The sequence below is a fragment of the Neurospora tetraspora genome (genome assembly GCF_033439725.1).
Source record: "Neurospora tetraspora strain CBS 560.94 chromosome Unknown B0H65scaffold_4, whole genome shotgun sequence".
In the NCBI taxonomy this organism is placed as follows: domain Eukaryota; kingdom Fungi; phylum Ascomycota; class Sordariomycetes; order Sordariales; family Sordariaceae; genus Neurospora; species Neurospora tetraspora.
Genome location: NW_026944386.1, coordinates 4,022,014 through 4,047,044, shown reverse-complemented (window position 1 = coordinate 4,047,044; position 25,031 = coordinate 4,022,014). Strand labels below are relative to the sequence as shown.

At 42.0% G+C, this 25,031-nt stretch overlaps 4 protein-coding genes and 1 non-coding gene across 5 annotated transcripts; 4 read left to right on the top strand and 1 right to left on the bottom strand.

Moving 5' to 3' along the window:
• The first annotated feature begins 452 nt into the window (after positions 1–452).
• B0H65DRAFT_209143 (XPA protein C-terminus-domain-containing protein) lies at positions 453–2,510 on the top strand. The gene is made up of 3 exons (XM_062821906.1): positions 453–709; positions 785–1,520; positions 1,596–2,510. Exons 1-3 carry the CDS (start codon positions 602–604, stop codon positions 2,063–2,065), a joined length of 1,314 nt encoding a protein of 437 aa, XP_062682167.1. The 5' UTR covers positions 453–601; the 3' UTR covers positions 2,066–2,510.
• A 990-nt stretch (positions 2,511–3,500) lies between these two features.
• On the top strand, positions 3,501–6,510 carry B0H65DRAFT_466990 (Striatin Pro11). Its single transcript, XM_062826889.1, has 3 exons — positions 3,501–3,886; positions 3,941–5,809; positions 5,864–6,510. The coding sequence occupies exons 1-3, from the start codon at positions 3,589–3,591 to the stop codon at positions 6,121–6,123; spliced, it is 2,427 nt and encodes an 808-aa protein (XP_062682166.1). The 5' UTR covers positions 3,501–3,588; the 3' UTR covers positions 6,124–6,510.
• Positions 6,511–7,072: 562 nt separating this feature from the next.
• Positions 7,073–7,146, top strand: B0H65DRAFT_t262. The gene has a single exon. It is a non-coding gene; the product is annotated as a tRNA-Asn (tRNA).
• A 6,766-nt stretch (positions 7,147–13,912) lies between these two features.
• On the bottom strand, positions 13,913–14,557 carry B0H65DRAFT_208924 (uncharacterized protein). Its single transcript, XM_062821904.1, has one exon. It carries the CDS (start codon positions 14,407–14,409, stop codon positions 14,029–14,031), a length of 381 nt encoding a protein of 126 aa, XP_062682165.1. The 5' UTR covers positions 14,410–14,557; the 3' UTR covers positions 13,913–14,028.
• Positions 14,558–14,967: 410 nt separating this feature from the next.
• B0H65DRAFT_208945 (putative endothiapepsin precursor) lies at positions 14,968–16,734 on the top strand. The gene is made up of 2 exons (XM_062821905.1): positions 14,968–15,929; positions 16,138–16,734. Exons 1-2 carry the CDS (start codon positions 15,143–15,145, stop codon positions 16,638–16,640), a joined length of 1,290 nt encoding a protein of 429 aa, XP_062682164.1. The 5' UTR covers positions 14,968–15,142; the 3' UTR covers positions 16,641–16,734.
• Positions 16,735–25,031: the final 8,297 nt, after the last annotated feature.

Below are 25,031 nucleotides of genomic sequence, written 5' to 3'. Positions count from 1 at the left end.
TATACACGACCGTGCCGGCTACTGTTATCTGGGCGGGTAATACTTTGTACCAATATGGCTTTTGAAGCATTGGCAAAAATACGTATAGACATCCTTTGGTTAGACGGATGGGCGGTGGTTAATGGGAGCAAACAATGGCGGATAAGCGAGTCCGGTCGTCAGCCCACTCCGCTTAGCAGCCTGCGTTGCCAGGACGTGAGAGGTAGTAAACAATACACTACTATCTGGATTGGCATACTCTTTGCTAACTACAAACGTCGTGTTTGTTGTGTGGAATGTCTCCTTTGTCGAGGTTGTCGCCATTGCCGAGGATGTGGCAATTCTCTTTGCGGCGGACTTTGGCGCCTGAAACGAGGCGGCGAGCAGCACATTGTTTGGCTGATGCCTGCCGAATCGACCCAAACAGCGTCATCGAGGGGTCGATGGACAACATTTGCTTTCGCGACACAGCACGCTCGGTGAATGCATTCATCCTTTTAACAACCATCGCCGTTCTCCTTTTGTTTTGTTAAAGATACCCTTGGATGCCATTTCGCTGATGACAACTCCCTCTCGCAATCAACTTAATTTCGACACTACGGCATAGCGAGCAACTCCCACAATGGAACGGCCGTCCACCCCTCCAGCTCCAGCGCAACGATCAACACGATCAACAACCACAGCACGTCCAGCATCACCACCAACTCCCGCCGCCGACACTCGTCGCATAGTAAGCCATTCTCCCCAACCCGGTTCATATCCGTCGCACTCACCAAATAACTAACAAGTCCCCTGCGTCCACCAGGAAGAATCCCGTCTCCGCGTCAAAGACCTCCGCACCCAACGCGAAGCCGACCACCGAGCCGCCGGCATCCCCCTCCCCTCCGATTCCCTCCCACGCACCGCCTCCGGCATCGCCGCCACCGATGACATCCAGCTAGCCGGCGCCGCCGGTCGCGCCGCGGCCTCTCGCAAGCGCCCGTTCACATCGATCTCGCGAAATGACGTACCGGCTAGTAACCGGGACGCTCGCACGAGCACATCGACAACAACTACTGGTGACAAGAAAGATGGGAACGGGAATGATCAAGGGGACTTGCGCCCCATCTCGCGCAAGTTCACCAAATACGTCGATTACAACTTTAGCGCCATGACGGATACCAAAGGCGGTTTCCTGTCGGTGGAAGATGATCCGTTCAACAAGCAAATGTCCGGGCCTACGAAGCCAGGGCAGCCCGGGGCAGAGCAAGAGCAAAAGCCGGCGCACATGACGGCCGCGGAGTGGGAGCGGATGCAGTTGATTCGGAAGCTGCAGAGGAACAAAGCGGGGCCGTACGAGCCTGGGTTGAGTGTGCTTACAGACAAGGAGGATGCGGCGAAGGAGAGGAAGAAGTGTAGAGAGTGTGGCAGCTTGGAGATTGATTTTGTGTGGGAGGAGACGTTTGGGTGCGCGGTGTGCGGGAAGTGTAAGGAGAGGTGGCCGGAGAGATATAGTCTTTTGACGAAGACGGAGGCGAAGGAGGATTATTTGTTGACTGATCGTGAGTTTTTTTGTGCCTCTGTCCTGTTGTTGATTTGGTTTGGGACTGGTTGCTGACTAGTGATGACAACTACAGCTGAACTCAAAGACCCCGAACTCCTCCCTCACCTGTCCAAACCGAACCCGCACAAGTCTCACTGGCACGACATGATGCTCTTTCTACGATACCAGGTCGAAGAATACGCGTTTAACGTCAAATGGGGGTCGGCGGAGGCTCTTGACGCCGAGTTTGAGAAACGTGAACAGGACAAGAAGAGAAGGAAGGAGGCCAAGTTTAAGGAGAAGCTGCTTGACTTGAAGAGGAAGACGAGGACAGAGGCGTTTAGGAGGAATACGGGGAAGTTGGGCGGGATAGCGGGAGATGGTGGTGGTGGTGGTGGTGGTAGTTCAACAGGGAGGGGAGGAAAAGCGACCAAGTTTGGGGATGCGATAAATAATGGAGGGAAACATGTCCATGAATGGGGCAGGACGGTCGAGAATGAGGAGGGGATGACGGTCAAGACGTGTACGACTTGTGGGATGGAGGTTGAGGAGTTGGAGTTTTAGGCTGGTAACCTTGGGATTCTTTAGTTGGAGGTTGGAGGAGATTATACCCTGGACGCTTTTACAACTAATGAGACGCCGGTGGCATCTCCATGAAGGTATTGACCTGATAATTGTTGTCACCCCTGGATTTCATCTTGACCAAACAAGGCGCCAAGCCGCTGAGCTCCCCTGAGCTTCCCCTGGAACGTCACCAAGTCCTCGGGTCTGTGCACGGTGCCTATGCTGATCTGTGCTTTCTTTGTTGAGTTGGGAAGCGCTAGCCCCTGACGCTGGAAAAGGTGAATGTGATGGCAATTGCGGCCTTGCGGCCTCGTCTGTGATTTGGTGTTGAAATCGCAGCAAGCGATACCAGCAAGTCGAGATGCTAGAGGGACTATGCTGAGGAGGGCTCTGTGCAACAGAAGGGGCAACCTTGAGGTCTCAGCTATGATAGAGAATGTTCAACAGGCGCGTATTATTTAAACATGAAATCACCCTCATGAGCATATCCAAGATTTTGACGAGATAGGTAGAAAAGGAGTGATACGCACAGGCCAGATAACCACCAAGACTGAGCTATTGCGGGCCAATAAGACGGTGCCATAGTGTGTTTAGTCGCTTCAGCTTCCAATTGGACGCTGCAGGACCAAAGCGCGCTTGCCAGTCGCTGCATCCCGTCGCTACAGCAGTCGCAGCGCAGTGCAGCGGGCAGTCGCCAGTGGTGAGCTCCCTCACTCCAACCACGCAGTGCGTTTATCTCCCGTCAAGTCTTTTTGGCTGGCAGCCCACTTTGCTCGTTGGAGTGTGCTTCTTACGCGCATCATAACCTTGGTTGAACCACCACCGCGAATCCAGGGACTTGCCATCATCTCTTTTTTTCTTTTCACGTCTTCGCTTTTTATCCGATGTCTTAGCATACCCAAACGCAACCAGGGCCTTTTTGCAGATCAGGGTCACCACTCCCGCTTTTTCAAGCCGCCGCGGATCAATCGACGGCCGACCCCCCCTTGTGGCTTTCACTTCTTCTAATACCAGGGCACCAGGGCAAGATACGTAGCTAGACGAACGACGGATCGCATTCGATACACTACCGCGACTAACGACCTTCGATTGTTGCTTTGCTTTTCTAGCCTCGAACTACGCACCCGACTACCTACCACCACACCGCAAACACCAAAGGGGAGACGAGGGTCCACGCGGTCCCTCACCAGCTCAGCACTTGTCGACGCTGTGCGCTCTGACGATCGTCCGGCTGGAATCTCCCACGTCAATTGCTTAGCCGCCGACCGGCCAACGTCAGCCTCGCTTCTTATCGTCGCGAAAAGCTTCGCAGGTTAAGCTGTCGCTTCGACCACCGATAACCGCACAACTATGGGCACTAACGGCGTTCATGTCTCGTTTGGCGCGGGTCATGAGATGGGCGGGGTAATGGGCAATGGCTCTGGTCAGCCGCCCGCGACCGAGTATACACTCCAAGGTTAGTCGGTGCAGGAAGCAAACCAAAGTACTCGGTCGTCAGAGCTAACGCTCGTCATACAGGTGTTATGCGCTTCCTCCAGACAGAGTGGCACCGTCATGAGCGCGACCGCAATGCCTGGGAGATCGAAAAGCAGGAGATGCGGGCGAGGATAGCGAACCTCGAGGGTCAGGCCAGGAGGGCAGACGCGACACAAAAGGCACTCAAGAGATACGTCGCAATACTCGAAAAGAAGGTCAAGGAGCAGAGTGCTGCTCTAAAGTCTACTGGTAAAGAGAAGGGAGTGGAGGGTGAGGCCGAGGCCGAGGCGGAGGATAACAAGACCAAACTTAACCGGTCTACCATCATACAGGAAAAGCTGCGCCGTAAGCACAACTACTTTATCATGTCTGCTAGCAGGTTCTGACATATCCTCACAGCAAACACAAAGCTCTCTGGAGCCCCTAACGAGGCCGAGAACGTCGAGATCGGTCCTCCAGACGACGAATCTGCGCGCAACGAACTCAAGACTTTTCTCGATCAGTGTCAGGCCGAGTTTACTTATCTGATGGTTACACCAGCAAACCCGCAACCACCACGAGAATCCCCGCCCCTGCCTATCCTAGACGATTTCCGCGAAGGTGAAGCCTTGAACCAACAGCTTGAGCAGTCCTACCAGCGTTCTCAACAAAGCCAAATTCGGGACCTGCTTGCCCAGCAGGCAGCTGCTGCTAATGCTACTAATGCTGCCGCTGTGCAGAGTCAGCAGCAGCAACCGCAACAGCAACAGCATGTAGCTGGGCCGCGGCCGCAGACTAACCAGCCACCGAAGGGATATGGCGAGCTGCAAGGAGCGCCTATGGAGCGTTCATCTAGAGGACAGCAGCTACACGATATTCTGAAGAGTGGTGAAACCCCCGACTGGTCAGCTTCGATGCAATCTCAGCCAGCCGAAGAGCCAACTTCCGCACTCAGCAAGGCGCCTCCAATGGTTAGGGGAGATGGACGTGAGCCGGCTGCGCCAAAGTCCGCCTCGACGACGGATGCATGGGACTTTAACGAGTCGAACTTCCAGGATCCTACCACGATGACACAGCCGACGCCGCAACAGTCCTTTTCTAGCAGGCCTGACACGGATGCCTTCCCCAGCGCCGAGAACCTAACCAAGTCTCCTAACCGTGGAGCGCTCTCCCACCGAAGAAAGAGCTCGAGTGGTATGGCGCGTAGGAGGAGCGCCGAGCACGAGCTTTCGCTTGGGTCTCTCAACCAGAAGGCAGAGGGTACAATGTTCAAATTCCGCTTTGGCTTGCGCGGCCATCTGGATGTGGTACGGACTGTCATCTTTTCTGGCGGCGGCAGCCCTGGCGAGCCTGAGATCTGCACAGCGGGAGACGACGGCCTGGTCAAGAGGTTCCACATTCCTGACAGGCACATTGGTCAACGAAATGCTGATGGAGATCTCGATGTTGCGGCGGACTTTACACATCGCGGTCATAGTGGTGCCGTGTTGTCTCTTACGTCTTGGTCGCCATCTCCCAACTTCTCTACCGGCGGTCGTGCCCAGGGTGACGGTTGGATTTTCTCTGGTGGTCAAGATGCTACGATTCGCGTATGGGAAAGAGGAAGGGTTGATCCCAAGGCCACCCTAGATGGCCATACTGACGCTGTCTGGGCGCTTTGCGTCTTGCCCACGAACCTGGGTGCCATTTTCGGTCAAGCCAACAACCATGGTCCACCTGATAGGATCCTGTTGGTGTCCGGAGCGGCGGATGGCACTGTCAAGGTGTGGGCTGTCAGCGCACCTCCTCAACTCACATCACCCCAACCGGGACCGGCTCGTCGTGGGCCGGGCGGACGTGTAAGGGGCAACTCTATGAGCTCTGGCTCCGCCTTCCCCAGCTCGCCACAGCCGACCACGGCCTCCAACTCCCCCTTCCATCACACGCTTGTGCACACCATTAAGCGGGCCAACTCGGAGGCTAGCCCGACCTGCATTACTGCCCTCAGTCCCAATGGTGAGACATTCGCCGTCAGCTATGCGGATGCCGCCATTATTGTCTACGATACCCGTAGCGGAGAGGAGATTGGAACGATGGCGAGCTTGGACACGTATGACGGTACCATCAACACAGTCGTTAACGCTCTTGTAGCGACAACAGTTGGATTGGATCAATCACAAGGCCCCGGTGGTGAAGATGAAACTGGTGGCGGGCCTACGGGAGGTGGTCGGTCGGCGGGATCTGGCGTTGAGGGTACCATCATATCTGGCCACGAAGATCGTTACATCAGGTTCTTCGATGCCAATAGCGGTAAGTTTGTTGTCTTCTGGGAGAATGCGTGTCCGAGACTAACTTTTTTGTCAGGTCAATGCACATACAACATGCTAGCCCATCCAGGGTCCGTCTCCAGCCTTTCCCTCAGCCCCGACGGCCGCGAGCTCGTCAGCGCGGGTCACGACATGTCGCTTCGGTTCTGGTCCCTCGAGACAAGGTCATGCACTCAAGAGATGACTTGCCATAGGAGCATGCGCGGCGAGGGTGTCTGCGCCGTGGTATGGAGCCAGGACGGAAAATGGGTGGTTAGCAGTGGTGGAGACGGCATGGTCAAGGTGTATGCGAGGTAGTCGTCTGTGTCACGTTCGAAGGGATGTATGACTTGAGCCTCCTTTTTGGCACATTGTGTATAATGAATTTTTTGGGGGAAATCTGGGGATGGATGGGAGTAGGGGGGTTGTGTATTAGCTGTTCGCTTTTATCATTTTTTTTTTCTCTTCCTCTTGCTTTGTTAGTATCACACACGCTCATTGCGTTCTGGGGCCGCCGACGTTTCCTTTGTCGTTTACTTCCAACAACATCATTGCTATACCACATCACACCAATATGGAGAAGAGCATCAAGCGGATATCGTTTCAGTTGCTTTTGGGGTTTTGATGGGATGGATGGATGGATGAAAAGATGGGGTCAGAGATGAGATGCAAGATAGAATGAAAGAAAGCGGATTGTTACCAACAGGTTTTCAGCCAAACAATTGGTCGATTGGAGAGTGAGTATGTTGTTATGAATCCCTGTGGCGCCTGGAAGCCCGTCTGCGGCGATATTGATTGCAGCCCAGAAGAAGCCGCCCCCGCCTCCGAAGAAGCCTCGAGTTCGTCGCCTCTGAGAAGTACTCATCCAGAGGTACTTCTCATTTCAATAATTTGACCGTTGACCGCGAAACATGATAATAAGAAGCCTTGCCAGGCCTGGCGCGATCATGTTTTTACATGGATATCGCGCCCCTCGGGTATTTGACGATAGGATCAGCTGAAGGTGAGTAGGTATCACTAGCACCACACCGGTGCAGACTGTCGATAGTCGATCCGGTAACCAAGACAGCTGCGGCAAGCAGCGCCAGCCAGAGACCAGAGGACCAGCATGGCTATTTATGGTAGAAGTCGAAGGGGAAAAGAATTCCTATGGAGACTGTGAATGGTGTGCGAGATGCTTGAACAATGGACTTTGGGCTCTTATTTTGGGTTACATAAGTGCATGATCTTGAGCACAAACCAGTAACAAGGATTGGTTGCGATCCAATCCCTCGTGGCGCAATTGGCTAGCGCGTCAGACTGTTAATCTGGAGGCTGTAAGTTCGATCCTTACCGAGGGAGGTTGCAAGAACCAAAGTATCATTTTTTGCTTTTTTCGTAATTGCGCAAGTCATTTTTCCATCCTTTTGGCATCTTTTTTCTCCATTTTCATTGTACCGTAATTGAACTTTGTGCATGGCTCTTTTGTTTTCTTCTGCTTCCGTGGGCATTCCGTCTCGTGATTGCAGGTACGGTTACCGGGTATTTTTCTTTGTTGGTAATGGTGATTACGGAATGTTTCCATGTCACAAACAAGCTATGCACATTTCTTCATGAACATGGAACCACAGGAACATCATTTCACGACTCCAAACTTCCGAAAGATCACCAAGTTCACTCGATATGATATCTGAACGGTCACATTTGCTTCCCTTCGTCTATCTCAACCATTTCTTCACACCTGCCACAAACGGCCGAACCGGCCCCCGAAAACCAGCGGGGTAACGACATAGAAATCCATCATCAATCGGCACCGTGTCGTTCGGTCCGGAACCAAGGGAATAAGCACCCGATCCGCCCGGAAACAAAGGTTCACAAAGTCAAAAAATCAATAGTCAACTGATCTGCATCCCGACCGGTAGCGATGCGGCGAACCATGGTGCGAACCGAGACGAGAGCATGGCTCATATAAGCGTATCGGGCGGCCTACCGAGTCTGGGGTCGTCCGCTGCTAGTCCGCTTTCCCCGTCTTGCCCGCCTCGTTAACGACCGTATCGGCGTATCTTCCTCGGAGTTGAATGTCGCGGTTACCCCTCTGTTTAACGACGCACGCGAGCCGATCACGCCCTTGGAAGGGAAGGTGTGAGAAGGTGCGAGGCCGAATGCTGAGCTGAATGTCTCCGAATGGCGTCTTCTACGAGCTGTGTAGAGGGACCTGCTGGATCAGGTAGGTAGTTCCAGTGGTTGCGCTTGGGAATAACGACTCGGGGAATAACAAGAGGTTGATAGGTAGGTAGAAGGGCAGTTTTACGGTTTACCTAGGTAGGTAGGTGACGTGATCGTCAAGTGGAACTCTGTTAATGGAAGGGCCGACCAAACTCCGAGATAACTTCAACTTTTCAGCCGCGGCGCATCATGATATCTCACTTCCCGTCAACTCTCACTTCGACGGTCCAGATTCACGCTTCGCACACCACAGCACTCATCATTCATGCGCTGGTAATCATCCGTGGTGCAGATCTTCCGGAGCAAAATGCCCCACGTGTTGAGAGGGTAATATAGAGGTTGTATCCATGCATCGCTGTCGTGGTACGTACAGTACGAGGTAGTATAAGCAAGGCCTTATTTACCCGATTTGCGAAGATGAGGGAAGAGGGCTTGGTTATGGCGATTTACGGTAGGGGAGTTGCGGATTTGGATCTGGAATGGAAATATAATGGAAATATGGAAGCAGTCGGTGTCGTTCCGACGGGAACGATTATACAGAAGATAAAAACTCATATACAATACAATGCTGGAAAGTTTGTTAGCTTGGTTCTTCCCCCACTTTTTCAAACCAGGGGCGTACAGGGGGTCTAATTGGCCAAACGGGTCTAAAAGTGGAATAAAAGTAATCTGAGGGCAGAATCAGTGATTCTCTTGCGTATAAAGGCCTTTTTTCTACTCTACTCCAGAGCTATACCCACCCTCAATCCCTTATAAGTATCGCTAAAAAGGTCAAATCTAGTAGATTCTAGTGGGTCTAGTACCTACACTAAGTGGGTTCAATACTTGCCGTTTCCTTTTTTGCCCTATTTTACCTATATTTTAAGTTCGATTTAGAAGGTTCAAAGGGTTTAGTTAGCCTTTTAGCTTTCCCTATTTCAACAACCTCTTCAAAATCGTCGTTTTAAATATAACTTTCGAAATTAGAGTGCAACCTTTAAAATTAAAAATCAAATTAGTGATTTAGGTAATTTGGGTAATTTAAATCGATTGCTCTAGTATTTAAAAGGGTATATATATTAAATTTAAAGCTTGCTTATTATTTGCCTATTATTTGTTTAAGGTACTTATCTTTTAATAGCCCGTATATTTATATTAAAAAAATTCCAGGTAATTAGTAATTTTTATATTTTTTACTTTAATTGGAATTATATATAATAGATATAATTAATTAAGGAAATAGAGAAGGAGAGAAGGAGAAAGAGAAAGGGAGGTAAGGAGTAGGCGGTTTGTATATAAGACTTATGCTAATTAGATTAAAATATAATTAATATATTATATAATGTAATTAATATAGAATTTAGAGTAGATCCTTTATTATTAATTATACATAAACGTCGAAGTATTTAATAGCGAATATTAGAGTAGGGCTATATTTATTTACTATATAAAATAGATTTTAATTAGAGCGAAGGTTAAGAACGAATAATTTAGTAATAGTTTAAAGATATTTAATTAAAATAATTGAATAGTAAATTGTAATATATTTTAATAATTCTGATTAGAACGAAGTGTAGTAGGTAGGTTATAGATTTAAAAAACTTAATAGTTCGGATTTAATTAGTAGGTTATAAAGTTTAAAGGATTTAGTAATTTGAATATAATTAATATAGGGTAACGGTTTAATTAGTATATAGAGAGGAGTCGATTGGCTAGTAGGTACGGAGAGAATATATTATATTGAGAACCGATATTCTAATTCTATCTACCGATTTTAATTAGAGCGAAGCCCGCTTATATGTAGGAGGTTTATAGATAGTAGTAATAGAATTATATATAAATTTTATATTATAAATTACTAAATAATAGATTATATTTATAAATTAGTTTAGATAAGGTTTAAAATAATTATTCTTTTAAATTAATCTACTATTACTTTCGTCTCCCGAACTTTGGGCGTTAAATAATCTATTACCTTAATTATAAATCATAATTGGGTCGTCTTTATAACAGTTGGAGAGATTAAAATATTTTTAATCCTTTTCCTTTTCTAATTGTACTTTCTTATTATTAAATTACTTGAGTACACCTAAAAATAGTTTAAGTAGGCTATTATATTATAAATTAAATATATTAAAATTATTAGGATTTAATTATCTATAGTGCTACGTAGTAAACTTTTTCTTATATATTATATAGGTATAATTGATAATATTCAAATTAGTAAACCGGTTAGTATATTTACTACTATTAAATTACTTAAATTCTAATTTTATTAGTTTACGAATAATTGTAGTAAGGGGTTTAATAGTTAATAGTTTTATAAAGGTAGATTTTATATTGTACGTAGAGTTCTTATTATATTTAATATTAATAGTAAACGAGCGATTAATATATTTTACTATTAAGTTGATCTCTTTCTATACGCTACTAATTATAGTAGCTTTTATTAAATTAAATTTTAGAATAATTTTAAATAATTTACTATTAGTAATTTCTAATCGGAGGAGTTATAAAAAAGATAGTATTTTAGGCCTATAATTTATAGCCTTTCTACTATAGAAGAAAAATGGTAAATAATTAATAATTTATTGGAATATATTATAGTTGTCGAATTGGATAGTACGAGTAAGAATAATTAATACGTAGATAATATAAAAGTACTAGTATATACTACGGAATTGGATATTAATACTAATTCTATTTCTCCTTATATATTTACTAGTATATTTTTATTAGGTAAGTATTTTATTATAAACGTAATCAAATTATATAAATAGATAAAAGGGTCCGTTAGTTTGAATAGCGGCTGAAAATATACTTTTAATATTTTCTTAATTAAGGAGGGTAGGATTTAGAAATTAGACGTTGATTAAATTTCGTATAAAGAAAATAAGAATTTTAGAATAGAATATATTATAAAAAAGCTACGACTTATAATAGAATTTAATTTTATATTCTTTTATCTTTTTTACTCTCCTAAGGCTATATATATTTTATTTTATAAAAGGCTAAAAGTATTGAAAAATTAAATTAATGAAATTTATTTTAATATGAAAAAATATAAGGATGGGAATTATTTATCACTTACAATTATATACGTCCTATATATTTAATGATATTAATATAATTTTTCGAATATAGGACGTCGTCTTTTAGTTACTATAAATAAGGAAAAATCTATTACTAAATTATATTTAATCTATACTTAGAAAGTTGAGAAATAGTTTATTATATAGGTAATTCATACCTATAAGTTTATTTTCGTTTTTATTAATAGCGGGGGTCTGAAGGATAAAACTTATTAGCGTCCAATATTATTAGATTTTGGAGAAGGTATAATAGAGTAGACTATTTTATTGGCCGAGGATTAGAAAGAGGGATTATAATTTATCGGTTACTAATAAATAGAGAGCGGAATGAAATATTTATAGTGTTTAGGCAAATACTAGAACAATTTATTTCTTTTAGAATAGAATAGTAGGTCGGAATTAGTCGGGACGGAAAAGGCTATATATATTAAGACTACTTATTAATAAATAGGTAGTAAAGCTACGCATTATATCCTACCAATTAATACTAAAGTTTTAAATAGTATTTAAATAATTATAATTATTATAGACGATAATAAGATTGGGATTAGAAATAATATATTTAAAGTTAGCCTAAAAATGTAAATTTGAAGTTATAATATAAAAAGTAATGGTACTAATTATTCTAGTATCCGTAAAGGTTTTAATTATTATTATAGTTTTAATATACGAAATATAAATATTGAATATAATTAATATATTTTAGATATGCCTTACTACGCTATTAATATATAAATATAAACCTATAAATTATAAGAAGAAGTTAGAGTTCCCGGGGGTAATGATACTTTTAATAATTGTAAAAATTATATATATTATAGGCGAAATAATATTATTATAGCGAGTTCGTAGTTTATGAAATAGTTAATATACGTATGTATATTCTATTAAGCTTTAGAAGAGTAAGTATATTTAAAGTATATATTTAAGTAAATCGGTAATGTACCCCTTTATAACCGATATAACTTATTTAATATCGTATAAATCGGCGATATTGTATAGCTTACTACTATTTAAAATAGAGGAAGTATTAAACTTTATAAAAGATAAAAATAATTTAAAGTATTTTAGAAGAGAAGTAAATTCCTAATAGAGATTTTTTAAATTATAAAAGTAATCTTCGTTACTAAACTATATTATAATACTATAGCGAATAAGAACTTTACGTATATCTTATTTTTATAATAATTTAATAAATTACTTAATATAGGATCTAGATAGCCGATTATCGCTTCGAATTACCTTTATTTAATTATAGATAAATTACTTTAATATCCTCCTCTTAAAGTTAAGGCGGGCCTAATATTTTTAAGTAATACGAGCGAAGTATTAATCCGGATTGTAAATACCCGAATTTAATTTATTTTAAAGTTCGGGACTAATCGGCTTCGATAGAGGACCCGAATTCGACCTATTTTAAAATTTGGGACTAGTCGGCTTCGATAGAGGAGATAGAGATAGGTAAGGGGTTAGATTCAATAGAGGAGATAGAATTGGGTAAGGGGTTGAATTAAAAGCTATAGGGTTTAGAATAATATATGGTATTAAATATACTAGTATAATTAGGTTAATTTAGAGGATAAAAAATTCGGATATAAGGTTGGGCGAATTAGGCGCGAACGTTAAATAATTATTAGGTAAAGCCGGAAGGAGCGATTCTTAAAACAAATAGTAAATCGAATTAGGCGAATAAAATATTACAATTTAATAAACTTCGCTCTAATTAGAATATATTATATAGAGAGAGAATAAAATTTTAATTGTACAATTTAATAAATTTTATTCTAATTAAAGTTGTAACTTTACTATATTACAACTTTACTTTAATTAGAGTATGCTCTAATTCTAACCCTAATTTTAGCAGTTAACACCTAAACCATTCAAAGTTGGCTTAGACCTATTATTGTAGAAAAGTATACCCGTCCGCTGATTGGTGGGTGGTGTAAGGGGGTGGGGCGGGCGGGCGCGTTTCGGAGGTCCAGCAGGTTTGAGGTCTGAGACTAGTAGTGAAAGTAGTATCGAGCAAAAGTGACTTTGGGGTGGACGCAGGACTTGGCGCCAAGACAGATTGGGAAGGAGCCCGGGGGTTGATGAAGCTCGAACTCCGGATGGCATCAATCTCCTTGCTCCTTCCCTCACAAGAGCTTTAAGCGGGGAGAGACCACTCACTGCTCAGTGCGCGAGTCATGCCCACGTTCATTGCACCTTCCGGTTCCGTTCAAGCCGCTTGCCGAAACCTTCTCTCCCGTCCCGAACATCATTTTCCTCGGAGGACACCGATCGAATTGACCTGGAACCTTTTCCATTTCCTTCTGCGTGTCTATCTATCCGAGTCCTGTCGCCAGCCGCACAGCTGGAAAGAAACAGTTCACAAGTTCCTGTCCGGATCAAGCAGTCGAACACTTCAGCATCGCCGGCGAACCTGGAATGTTTGACTTGCCCTTACCTTTCCACTTCCTCTAATTTGTCTCGCCTGTCTCGATTAGAAACCCAACTCCGAAACGCTTGCAAGGAACACCAGAAAGAACCCCCGTCAACCACCCCGTCAACCACGTTGATGCCTGCGGCCTGCCTCCCTGCCTTGAACTTGCCCTGTTGCCCTACTTTTTTTTTCTGTCCTGTCGTGCAACAGCCCGCTCAGCCGCTGGACGCTGAACGGCAAGCTTAACTGGCGAATATGTGCTGGCTGCGGGCATCCTGGCTGGCATCCTGGCATCGCGCAAAATCACGTATTCATCGAGACATTCTCCGGCTGTGTAGCCTACTCTATGTAACTTTATGTCGTTGTGCATCTAACCGTCCTTGGCAGGTTGTTGATGTCTCTAGTTGCCGTCTGTCGTTCACGTAACGTCTTTCGCCTCAAACCGGCCAACCAACCAAATCGTGACGGCAACGATAGGCAATGGAGGTTGCCTGTCATTTTGTTTACCGGCATACCAGATACACCCTACAACCCATGCAAGCCACTTCGTCTCGAACCAAAGCCAAGACGGGAAGGCGGACGGGTTAAGTGGCTGGCAGAGGGAAATGAGGGTGTGGTGTGTATCTGTGGGCGATTGATAGACAGAAAAGACCGTGACAGAAAACGGCGCGGGCGTCCAGCCAAGCACCACGATACCACCACGGCAGCCGCCACCATCTTCAGGTAAAGTAGTTTATTCTCCAACCGTCGATCCAGACACCCGATGTGTAACCTCACTCTTCTTTTTCCAACCGTTAAACGACAGCCAAGAGATGACAACGACAGCCAAGAGACGACAACGACAGCCAAGATATGACATTGCGGAGAGGCTGCGACGTAAAGGGATTCCGCCAAGGCGGCTTTCATAAAGCGAGAGACATCCGCTCGCTCGTTCGGCTGTAAACCTTCTCACGGCGTGCCTAGGCTCCTACATCCCGCCTTGGAACGTCCTTCTTCATCGGCCCGTATTGCAGGGGTTTCAAAGCTTCAAGACCAAGGCCTTGGCTCCATTCGTTCCTGTGTCACCCCGAGGCGGTGTGAACTTGAGTTAGCGCGAGGCCTGTCTTCGGACAAGGCAGAGGACATTTACGGCGGTCCTATTGGTCCAAACCGAGCTAGTGCTAATAGTTAATAGTGTCCCACATACATCGCACCTAGCCATCCTAAAAGTGGTGAAAGAGTTCTTTGCAAGTCACACGTGTACTACGGGTGGTAAAGGGCTGTGCTCCAGGGGTTGGTTGATTGTTTAAGCGGTTACTTGTTCTCCAGGCTTTGTCCCGGAAATTTGAGTGCCGGCCTGCAAGTCCTTCTCGAGGTGTAATTGGCCGTAAAGCGTGGGGATAAATCCGCATGTGAGAAGGAGCTTCTTTGACTGGATGTGAGGTTGAGGTCACATAGATAAGCTTCGACCCCCAGTCACCACATCCACCTTCCAGAAATTGCTCCTTCCTCTTTTGGTCGGGTCTTCTTACCTTGTTGATACTTCACTCACTTACCTCGTGGAGTCGTGGTGGTCATCATATAAGACCTGAGGCCCCTCACTCCAGAGTCCAGGAAAACATCAGCCCTCAGCGCCGTATCACAAGCATCGTTAGTCACCATGGTAGCCCTCACCAACCTCATCCTCACCACCGTCCTCGCCTCCGCCGGCCTCGGGTCTGCCCTGCCCCCGCGCATCGGCAACACCGTCATCGAGGCTCGGGAGCCGCAGCCACTCAGCGGCGGTAAAATTACGCTCTCCCAGCAGCGTAACCCCCGCCACCACAAGAAGTTCAACGGCGCCCTCTCCGTCTACAAGACCCACCTGAAATACGGCGCCCCCGTACCCGACGACCTCCTCCAAGCCGTCGCCGACCACCTTGGCCTCTCAACCGAGGACGTCCAGGGAGGAGAAGAAGGCTCAGCACCCGCCAACCCCATCGACCAATACGACTCAGCCTACATCACCCCCGTCTCCATCGGCACCCCCGCGCAGACCCTCAACCTCGACTTCGACACCGGCTCCTCCGACCTCTGGGTCTTCTCCAACTCCCTCCCCGCAAGCCAGTCAGCCGGCCACACGGTCTACAACCCCAGCGGCTCCTCCACAGCCAAGAAGCTCACCGGCGCCACCTGGAGTATTTCGTATGGCGACGGGTCGTCGTCTAAAGGCCAGGTCTACCTGGATAAGGTGACGATCGGAGGCCTGACGGTCAGCAACCAGGCGGTGGAGACGGCGCAGCAGGTGAGCTCGAGCTTTACGGCTGATACGGCTATCGATGGGCTGGTTGGGTTGGCTTTCGGGAGCTTGAATACCGTCCAGCCGACGCAGCAGCAGACGTGGTTCGAGAATGTGATGAGCCAGTTGGATGAGCCGCTGTTTGCGGCGGATTTGAAGTATGGTGCTTGTAAGTTGATTTCCCTTTTCGATTTGATTTGGGGTGGACGTCGTCAGCCCTCGGGGAAGTATGGGAAGTACAGGGAGCTCCAGCACTCCGGGGTTCCGACACCGGAGTCATGCCATCTGGCTGGAGTTCGGCGACCCTAACCGAACAACCATGTCGTAGATCTGAGCTTAGTTTTGTTCCGTTACTGACAACCCTTCGTTCCAAACAGCCGGCACCTACGACTTCGGCTACATCGACCCAGCCAAGCACACGGGCAACATCACCTACGTGCCCGTCAACACCAACCCGGGCTACTGGACCTGGACCTCGAGTGGCTACCAAGTCGGCTCCTCGTCCTTCGTCTCGCAGTCCATCACCGGCATCGCCGACACGGGCACCACGCTCGTGTACCTGCCCAACGCCATCCTGCAGGCGTACTACAAGCAGATCCCCGGCGCCACTAACAGCCGGTCGTACGGCGGGTATGTGTTCCCCTGCTCCGCCGCCATCCCGGATTTCACCTTCGGGGTGGCCGCGGCCAGGATCACGATCCCCGGAAAGTTCATCAACTTCGGCCCGGTGACGGAAGGGAGCTCAAGCTGCTTTGGTGGCCTGCAGAGTAGCAGCGGGGTGGGCATCAATATCTTTGGCGATGTGGCGCTCAAGGCGGCGTATGTGGTGTTTAATGGGGGCGAGACGCCGATGCTGGGGTGGGCTTCCAAGAACCTGTAGGAGTCTTGGCTGTTGACTGTTCAGTCTGTTATGACGAGGGGAACGCTTTGACGAAGTTAGCATGATGTTTCTAGTATTCCGTAGTGTTTAGTTTAGCCGAGATGCTTGGTGTCCTCCGATGTCGGGCAGTCGGGGTGTAATGTTTATGACTCGGTCGAGGATCGGAAGTTGTAGGAACCTCTTTCAACCTATTCTATATCCAACAACCTATCTCCATCGTGCCTGTCCAGGATGAATGTACTCTGCCTTGTCTGTTCCTGCATTTTGACGCGTGGCCGAGGACGGAGTGCCACATGGAAATGGAGGAGATGATCCTGCATGTCTTGCATGTATGTGCCTGGAGTTTGTATCTGGGCTTGGAACTCCAGATGGTGACTCACATGCCTGGATGTATTTTGACAAGGCGACATTGTCAGCGGAGTTGGATGCCAATGGACATGCGTGTACAATAAGCTGCCTTAGTCCCCGGGCCTAAGCCCTGTCACAGGGGGGCCTGCTTGGGGAATATAAAGCGAAGCCCAGATGTTGATGGTGTAAACAGATCCGAGAAAGGAAGGACAGTTCGTCTTGTCGTCGTTACGTATAACCTCGCTCGGCGCCATGCCAAGGTCTTGGCTCCCGCTCTCGCCTGCGTCAAGTGTCATCGCAGCATGCGATCGATGTTCGATATCACATGCACCGAACGTTGCGAAATAAGGCGAAGCAAGTGCGTAGCGCGGCCCAAAGCGGAAGCCAAGAAAGAGTTTTGAGTTTGACAGCTTTGATAACGGCGCGGCGCGGCAATCAATAGTCGGGACGGGAAAGCTTATTTCGACAACCTGTCTGTCTGTCTGTCTGCGACATGAAGCTGCTGCATCACACCAAACAAAGCATCACCACCCGTTTGCTTTGGTGTTGTGCAATTGTGTCTTGTGGTTGCAAGAGTCATGTATGTCTTGGCACTTGGTGGGACTTGATGGGCGGAACTGGACAACATTCCGCCCATGTGCTCTACAACCGATGAGGACCGTGTAGGACCGTAGGAATCAAATATTAGGGCTATATGAAAGATACGTACCTTTTCCACCTACATCTTGCAAGCCAAACCAAACCCAAGTACCTGCGATTTTCTTCCAATCGCTGTATCAACCTTACTACAACCCGATATAAAATTAACCCGAGCAAAAAGCCCCCATTTGGGCGCGCTGAATTTACTGGTGCAATCAGTTTTTCGATGCAGTGACTTTTCGTAAAGTTGTAGTGAAAGTCTTAAAGAGAAGAGACTTGGGGTTGGACCAGCGACTTGGCGCCAAGAGACACTGCTTGGCCACTAGAAAAGGGCGAAGTAGAGAAGGTACGTATCTTTCGTATAGCCCTAATAATCGATACCGGACCGTATACACCCGACGTCATGTCGACGGAACGAGACCGCTGCTAAGAAAATCCATGGGGAAAAAGGCCAAGTCGCCGCTAGGTAAACCGGAAGAGGGACCATGTGTCAGAGGCCAGGGGATCCACTGGGCGTGCACGTGCCCAATTGGGCTGGGATATACGGGATTTATCTAAATGCCAGAGCTTCGAATCTGCAAAGCCAGTCTTACACACACACACAATCAAACTACGTTGAACACCATATCAATTATTACCAATAATATCACAATTAAAAGTCTTATTAATTCGACCATTAAAACTAGTGCTAGCAACGACAACTGACTAAATGACTGCTAATAATATTTATAACCAAAATTAATAGCGTTACCCTCAACGGCCCTAAAGACTAGCCGGCCTAGGAAAATGCCTTTATTTCTATAACCTAGGACCTAAGTCTCTAAAAATATATCGACCTAATTAACCGCGTTCCTTAGCTAACCGAACCAACAAAACCCAATATCGCCAACTACTAAAGGGAAATTCCCGCTAAAAAAACCAAAAAAACTAAAAAGGATAGGGAAATTACCCTATCTACTACCGCTGAACTTTACGGCTTCTATTATAAGCATGACTATCGTAACTATATAACTAAGAAATCAGATTAATATATAGAAGTTAAAACCTTTTCTAACTTAAGTATTAAAAAGATTATATTAAATTACTAAATATTTAAAACTGTTAGAAATAATTACCGAAAAACTAACTTTACTAAACGTACTAATCTATATAGATAATATAATAATTTTAATAAATCTACCGCTTTTAATAATTAGAAAGTAAAAAAGCTCGCCCGAATTAAATTCATTAATATTCTTAAACCCCTTAATAAAACTAATTATAATTAATATAATGAGACCTTTTATTAGGAAACGGCTTTAATCCGTTATATTATTAGAAGAAATATTAAAATAAATAAACTAAACTTATAATTCCTAAAATTCTATATAATTATAAAATCGAGTCTTTATACTACTTAAATAAATAATTACTAACTCTAGCATAATAAAAAGATTGAAAGAAACCCTAATTTTAAAATCTCTTTCTATACTATAACTAAATATTTTCATAAAATAATAATAGCAAATACTACTTAGAGAAAAGGTCGTACCCCCCTATTTAAAAATATTATATTCGTAATTATATTAAATAATAAACCTATGAAGAAAAATACTTCTAATAACGAATAAAACTGTAACCCGGAAATAAAGAGATGGAAAAGGATTATAGGCAAGAATAATAAATTTAAGAAAAATACTAATAAGAATAAATATACTTTCTCCTCGTCTTTACTAATAAATAAACAACCGCAACAATTCTTATACAAACTTTATAAGTAACTAGACTATAATTTAAATAAATACTACTACACCAAATTATAATTGGCTTATAAAAGTTAAATCGAAAGTCCTAGTATTAAAAAGTATACGTATACTAATTTAAAGAAAGATAAAATATTTAAAAAGGCCGTTAACTATTTACAAACGTAGCAAGATAACGAAAATTAAAATAATTAATTTTATAATCGCTAGGTAAATAAAAATATTTTTTTAATATTTATAATAAAACGTAGCGCTATATACCTACTAAAAGATTTTACAATCCTCAATTTAAATATAATAATATATATTTTTAATAAAGTTAATTATTTTGAAAACTTTACCCCTTTAAATATTAATAATTATATATAAGCGGAAAATAAACAGATTCCTATAAAAAGGTATAATACTATTATAATTATAATTTAAAATAATAATGGAAATAAAGAGCTCTAATTCTTCAATATCGCTCTAATACTAGGTATAATTTATAACCTTATTTATTTAAAATAATTCGAACATGAATAAATTTATTAAAACTACAAAAATAACTACTTATATTCCCGCCTTATAAACTGCCTTATTTATTATATCCTTTCCAAATACAAATAATTTATCTCAAAATATATCCCTTTATAAAATAATATTAACGAATTTTCTTTTATTATACAATATATAAATTATACTATATAAAAGCTCTAAGAAACTAAGCCCTTTCCCTGATATTTTCGATTTAACTACCCAGAACCCGAAATTTTAATTAAATTAATAGAATAAAAATATAGCGTACAATCTAAAAGATGAGATATAATATATTACAAATTATATACTAAAATTAAATTAAAACGCTAAATATATAAAGAAATTCGTAATTACTTAGAAGGCTCTAAATTACAATTAATTATCGATTTCTTCTCTTATAAGGAAATAAAAGTAAAGGGCTAGAAATATTCAAATGTAATAATAATCGTAAAATAATAATTTAAATTCGTTTAAATATATTACTTAAGTAATAAAAAAGCCGAATTTATTATTACGTATTTAGAATCACTTTATATAAAATTATAAATTTCATCCTACATTATACTTCAGATAATTAAATATAATAATAAAATAATTAATAGTAAGAAAATTACTACTTAATTTACTATAAGGGGAAATAATATCGAATCCTTAATACTTTATATATATATTTAAAACGGCGGCGCAAAATGTTTAAAGGGTATTATTAAAATTAAAAGTATAATAATATAATTAAATACAAATCTTCCTTACAAACTATTAATAGAAATTATTAAATAATTATATATTTATATAACCTAACTCCTAAAGTGGAATATTACTAAAAATCTCCTTAAAACTGATTTAAAACGTATTACTAATTCAAAAACGGTATTATTCCTCTATTAAACCCCTTCCCTACTATTGTATACTTTAAAATATATAATTATAAAACCTTTATTTTTATAATAAGAATTATGAAAGAATAGAATAAATTAATAAAGTTTAAAGACCGTAGTTAGGTCGGCTATTTAATTAAATACTAATTAACAAATATCTATAAGATTTATAATCCCTATACTAATTCTATTATTATTATATAAAACGTCGTATTTAATAAAAACGAAATCTTCCTTAGTAATAACGTTAAAAAAGTTTATAATACTTTCAATATTTCCCTTAAAAAACTAACTATATAATTAAAAAACCTTTATTAAATAAATATCACGCAAGCAGACGTCCTATAGGTCGAAGCTATACCTACTATAAATAACGGAATTCTTAGCCCTATTGTCTAAAATTTTCCTACCGAGACTAAGAATATATTAAGGGAAGAGGAAAAATCAAAGCCTTTAAAAATATAAACGTAGTTTGTATTTTTAGAAGTCACGTAAGTATTAGAAATATTATTAAATTTAAAGATACTATAGGGGTTTTTAAAGCCCTTACTATCGCCGTCCGTATAATCGCTATCGGATTTTTAAAGTATAGTTTTAAATTCGAAGGATAAAGAAGAGGGCTATCTCCCTACACTTTTTAGTAATTTAATTACATTTTTAATAACTGATTTCTTTCGCTTTAATAAAGAATTATAATTAATTATAAATTAATACCTTTATTAGGCCGCATTATTTTTATTTATAAAAAGTAATCGATTTATAAGCTTCTAGGGAAATAAAGTTATAAATTAAGCCTTCTTAGAATAAATAAGAGAGAGGGGTATTGATATTAATCCTAAGTATAATTCTAAATTAAAAATAATAAAGGATATTATTAACCGCTATAAAGCAAAGGGTACGTTAAAGACCCTTTATCGAATTAACTTTCTACTTTTTCTAAAATACTATAATAATTTCAATTCTTATTCCTTTAAAGAACTCTTTAAAACTATAGAAAAGGAATACTTAAATAAATATAAAAATAAAAGGTCTTAGAAATAAATTAATATTGAAAAAGCGGGAAATAGCGAAATATTCAGTTTAATATAAGTATATACTTATACATTTAATTAAAACGGCCAATTCCTTAAATATAAAATATATTTAATTATATATAGGGATTAATAATCTAAGGATAGCGTACGTAAAACGTACGTAGCGATTCTAGTAATTAAATCGTTCTATATCCTAATAATTATAACCGCTTACTTCAACTTTAACTTAATCTAATACAACGTAAAGAACGCTTTTATTAATACTATATTTAATAAAATAATATTTATAAAAATTCCCCCTAAATATATTAGGAAAAATTAAGTATTCTAGCTACTATGTACGCTATATAATTTACGGAGATTCTCTTTCTCTAATAGTAAAAATTTGTTAAAACCCTTATAATTATAAATATAAACCTTCTCCCTATAGAACCTAATATCCTAATTAAAAATAATATATTCCTCTTCTTCTACGTTGACAACATTATTATTACTTATAAATATAGGGATAAAGAAATTGCTACAACCAAAGAGGTAATAGCTATTATAAAAAAGAAATATTAACTAACGGGTAAAGAACTATTAAAATAGTTTTTAAATATCGAAATTATTCGAAACCGAGAGAAAAAATTAATTTAATTATTATAATACAATTATATCCAAAAGATTGTAAAGAAGGTTAAACGTACTAAGAAACTATATTTTACGCCTATAACTAAAGAAGAATTTCTACTTTATTAAAATAACGTAACCCCGTACGAAATTTATACGTATTAAATTAAAATCGGTTTAATTCTCTATATTATTATTACATCGCGATTAAATATAGCTTTCCCAATCTTTAAACTTATTCAATTCAATTTAAATCCTAATTTAATATATTATATAATTATAAATGAAATACTACTCTACCTTTTTATAATTTAAAATTATACCCTTCAACTAAATAGTAAAGACCGTTGACTTCTATATTATAATTAATTCTTTATTCATAAATAATTCTCTTAATTAAAAGAATTTATAAACATTTATATTTAAACTCTTAGGCGCTATAATCGATTAGCGAACTAATAAATAAAATATAATTACAACCTTATTTATAGAAGTCGAACTATTATCTCTTAATTAAGGAATTAAAGAAACTATTTACGCTCGCTATTTCTTTAACGAATTTACTCTAGAGTTCGAAAATTAAAAAATTACGCCTATAAATTATAATAATAAATAAATAATATAATTTATTATAAAGGAAGGAATTCGATTCGTAATTAAATTTAAATATATTAATATATATAAATATTAATTAAAGTAAATGTAAAAGAGGAAATTTATAAACGTAATCTATATACTAATTAAGGAATAAATTATAAATAACCTTACTAATAGCCTCTTTCCCGTAATATATTTGAAATCTATAAAGTAATTAGGGCTCGTAGAATTATAGCGGCTATAAATTCAATTACAAGAATTTAGTAGCAGAAATATCGTTATAAGCCGTTCGAAGGGTATAGAGGATTCTATAAAAGAGGATTCGGGTAACGAATCAGTAAATATAATAATAAATGTAATAGGGCAAGACTTTTACAAATAATGGTTTAAAAGCTATTATAATGAAGAAATAATCTAGGAATAGTATTATTTCTAGCCAATTTTAGAAGGATTTCAGGGCATTTTAGGGCATTTCTAGGTAGATCTGGCGTAGTTTGTACACCAAATCTAAGGGGGTGTGTCAGCGGCTAGGGGATCCACTGGGCGTGTACGTGCCTAGTTGGGCTGGGATATGCGGGATTTATCTAGATGCCAGAGCTTCGAGTCTGCAGAGCCAGTCTTACACACACACACAATCAAGCCACGTTGAACCCCATATCGATTATTACCAGTAATATCACACCATGTGGGCAGGCCCTTGTGGTGATTTCATGAGTGGGGGACTTGGCATCATGATGGAGTCGGATTTTTCTGGCTCGGGGGGATCGGATGCGCAAAAGTTGGGGAAGCGAAGATCTCGAAGAAGGTTATCGAGACGGGAAGGCAAAGATAAGAATAGTTGAGTAACATGGCATCATGTCGTGCACAGTAAATCATCATCCGTCCTCTTTGGACACTCTCCATTGGGACTGTGCTGATGAAGCTTTTTGATGTCGCCGAGAAGGGATTGCCCGTCCACACTGTGGTCCGCTTCGGCGAGTGGAAGGACCGAATAGTTTTGATGAGGTAAAAGGTCCCCGGTGTTGTGGGATTGTCTTGGCTTTCTGGAGAGCTGCCGCCGAAACCGCTGCTGCTCGCCATGCGAACCTGGAATACCGTGACCGGCGCGCGGTACCGACCGACCCCTCGCTCATATCTTTTGTGTTTTGTGTTGGAACAGCAACGGGACAAAGTGTATGACAAAGTCCACCAATGGTCGGACGGCATGAGTTAGCCGGTACAGGCACCGAGATTGAGAATGTCAAATTACAGGGTCGAAAATCGGTTAGGGCTGACAACCATCATCTCGATTATCTGTATCCAAGATGCGATGAACAGATTTTCGTTTTGTGTGTGGCAATTCCAGGATGACGGACATGTCGAATGCAAGTCACGAGAAAGTGGACTGTGGGCAGGTGGAAGATGCAAGCCGAGGCAGCCTCAAGAAACGAGTGGATATGCCAAGCCAACCAACAGAAAGCCATCGTGCAGTAGCGCCCTTTGCCCCTGAGGTACGTAGCACTTTGTGACGCAACTAACTCGGCATTTGCGTTAACGTCCGGTGTGTTTCCGGTGTGTTCCCGTTTTTTGCCCAAGGAAATATCGCACACAAAACGGTTTGGTCATTTGCGACAAACCAACACCTTCGCAAGAATAAGCTCACTGCGGCATGCCCTATAGTAGTATAACTACTGCGACAGATGCGACAGGATGAAGCCAGCCACGCCAGCGTGGTGCGACCAAAGTGTACATCCGGCGCCGCCGCTTTTTACACAAGCATCCCCTATCATGCGAGAAATAAGGTGTGGCTGTCGCGTGCAGTTTCCTTCACATTTGCATACGCCAATGCGATACAAGTCAGTCATCGAACGAGTGGGACAAACGGGGCCGATTGCGATCAGAGGATCTCCGAGATCCGGAGCCTCTTGTCGTTGTTCATCGTCTTCATCAACGGTGATGAATATGACCCCCGTGGGTGAGAAATTAGCGGCCGCGACCGATATATAAGTAAGATAGTAGGGTAATACGATATCGTCTTCATCA

Bases quoted from the DNA above. Each gene is read 5' to 3' on its own strand.
- B0H65DRAFT_209143 (XM_062821906.1), top strand. From the start codon at position 602: ATGGAACGGCCGTCCACCCCTCCAGCTCCAGCGCAACGATCAACACGA. The intron at 710-784 runs GTAAGCCATTCT...TGCGTCCACCAG, and splicing joins CCGCCGACACTCGTCGCATA to GAAGAATCCCGTCTCCGCGT. The intron at 1,521-1,595 runs GTGAGTTTTTTT...TGACAACTACAG, and splicing joins GGATTATTTGTTGACTGATC to CTGAACTCAAAGACCCCGAA.
- B0H65DRAFT_466990 (XM_062826889.1), top strand. From the start codon at position 3,589: ATGCGCTTCCTCCAGACAGAGTGGCACCGTCATGAGCGCGACCGCAAT. The intron at 3,887-3,940 runs GTAAGCACAACT...ATATCCTCACAG, and splicing joins CATACAGGAAAAGCTGCGCC to CAAACACAAAGCTCTCTGGA. The intron at 5,810-5,863 runs GTAAGTTTGTTG...CTTTTTTGTCAG, and splicing joins GTTCTTCGATGCCAATAGCG to GTCAATGCACATACAACATG.
- B0H65DRAFT_208924 (XM_062821904.1), bottom strand. From the start codon at position 14,409: ATGAAAGCCGCCTTGGCGGAATCCCTTTACGTCGCAGCCTCTCCGCAA.
- B0H65DRAFT_208945 (XM_062821905.1), top strand. From the start codon at position 15,143: ATGGTAGCCCTCACCAACCTCATCCTCACCACCGTCCTCGCCTCCGCC. The intron at 15,930-16,137 runs GTAAGTTGATTT...CGTTCCAAACAG, and splicing joins GGATTTGAAGTATGGTGCTT to CCGGCACCTACGACTTCGGC.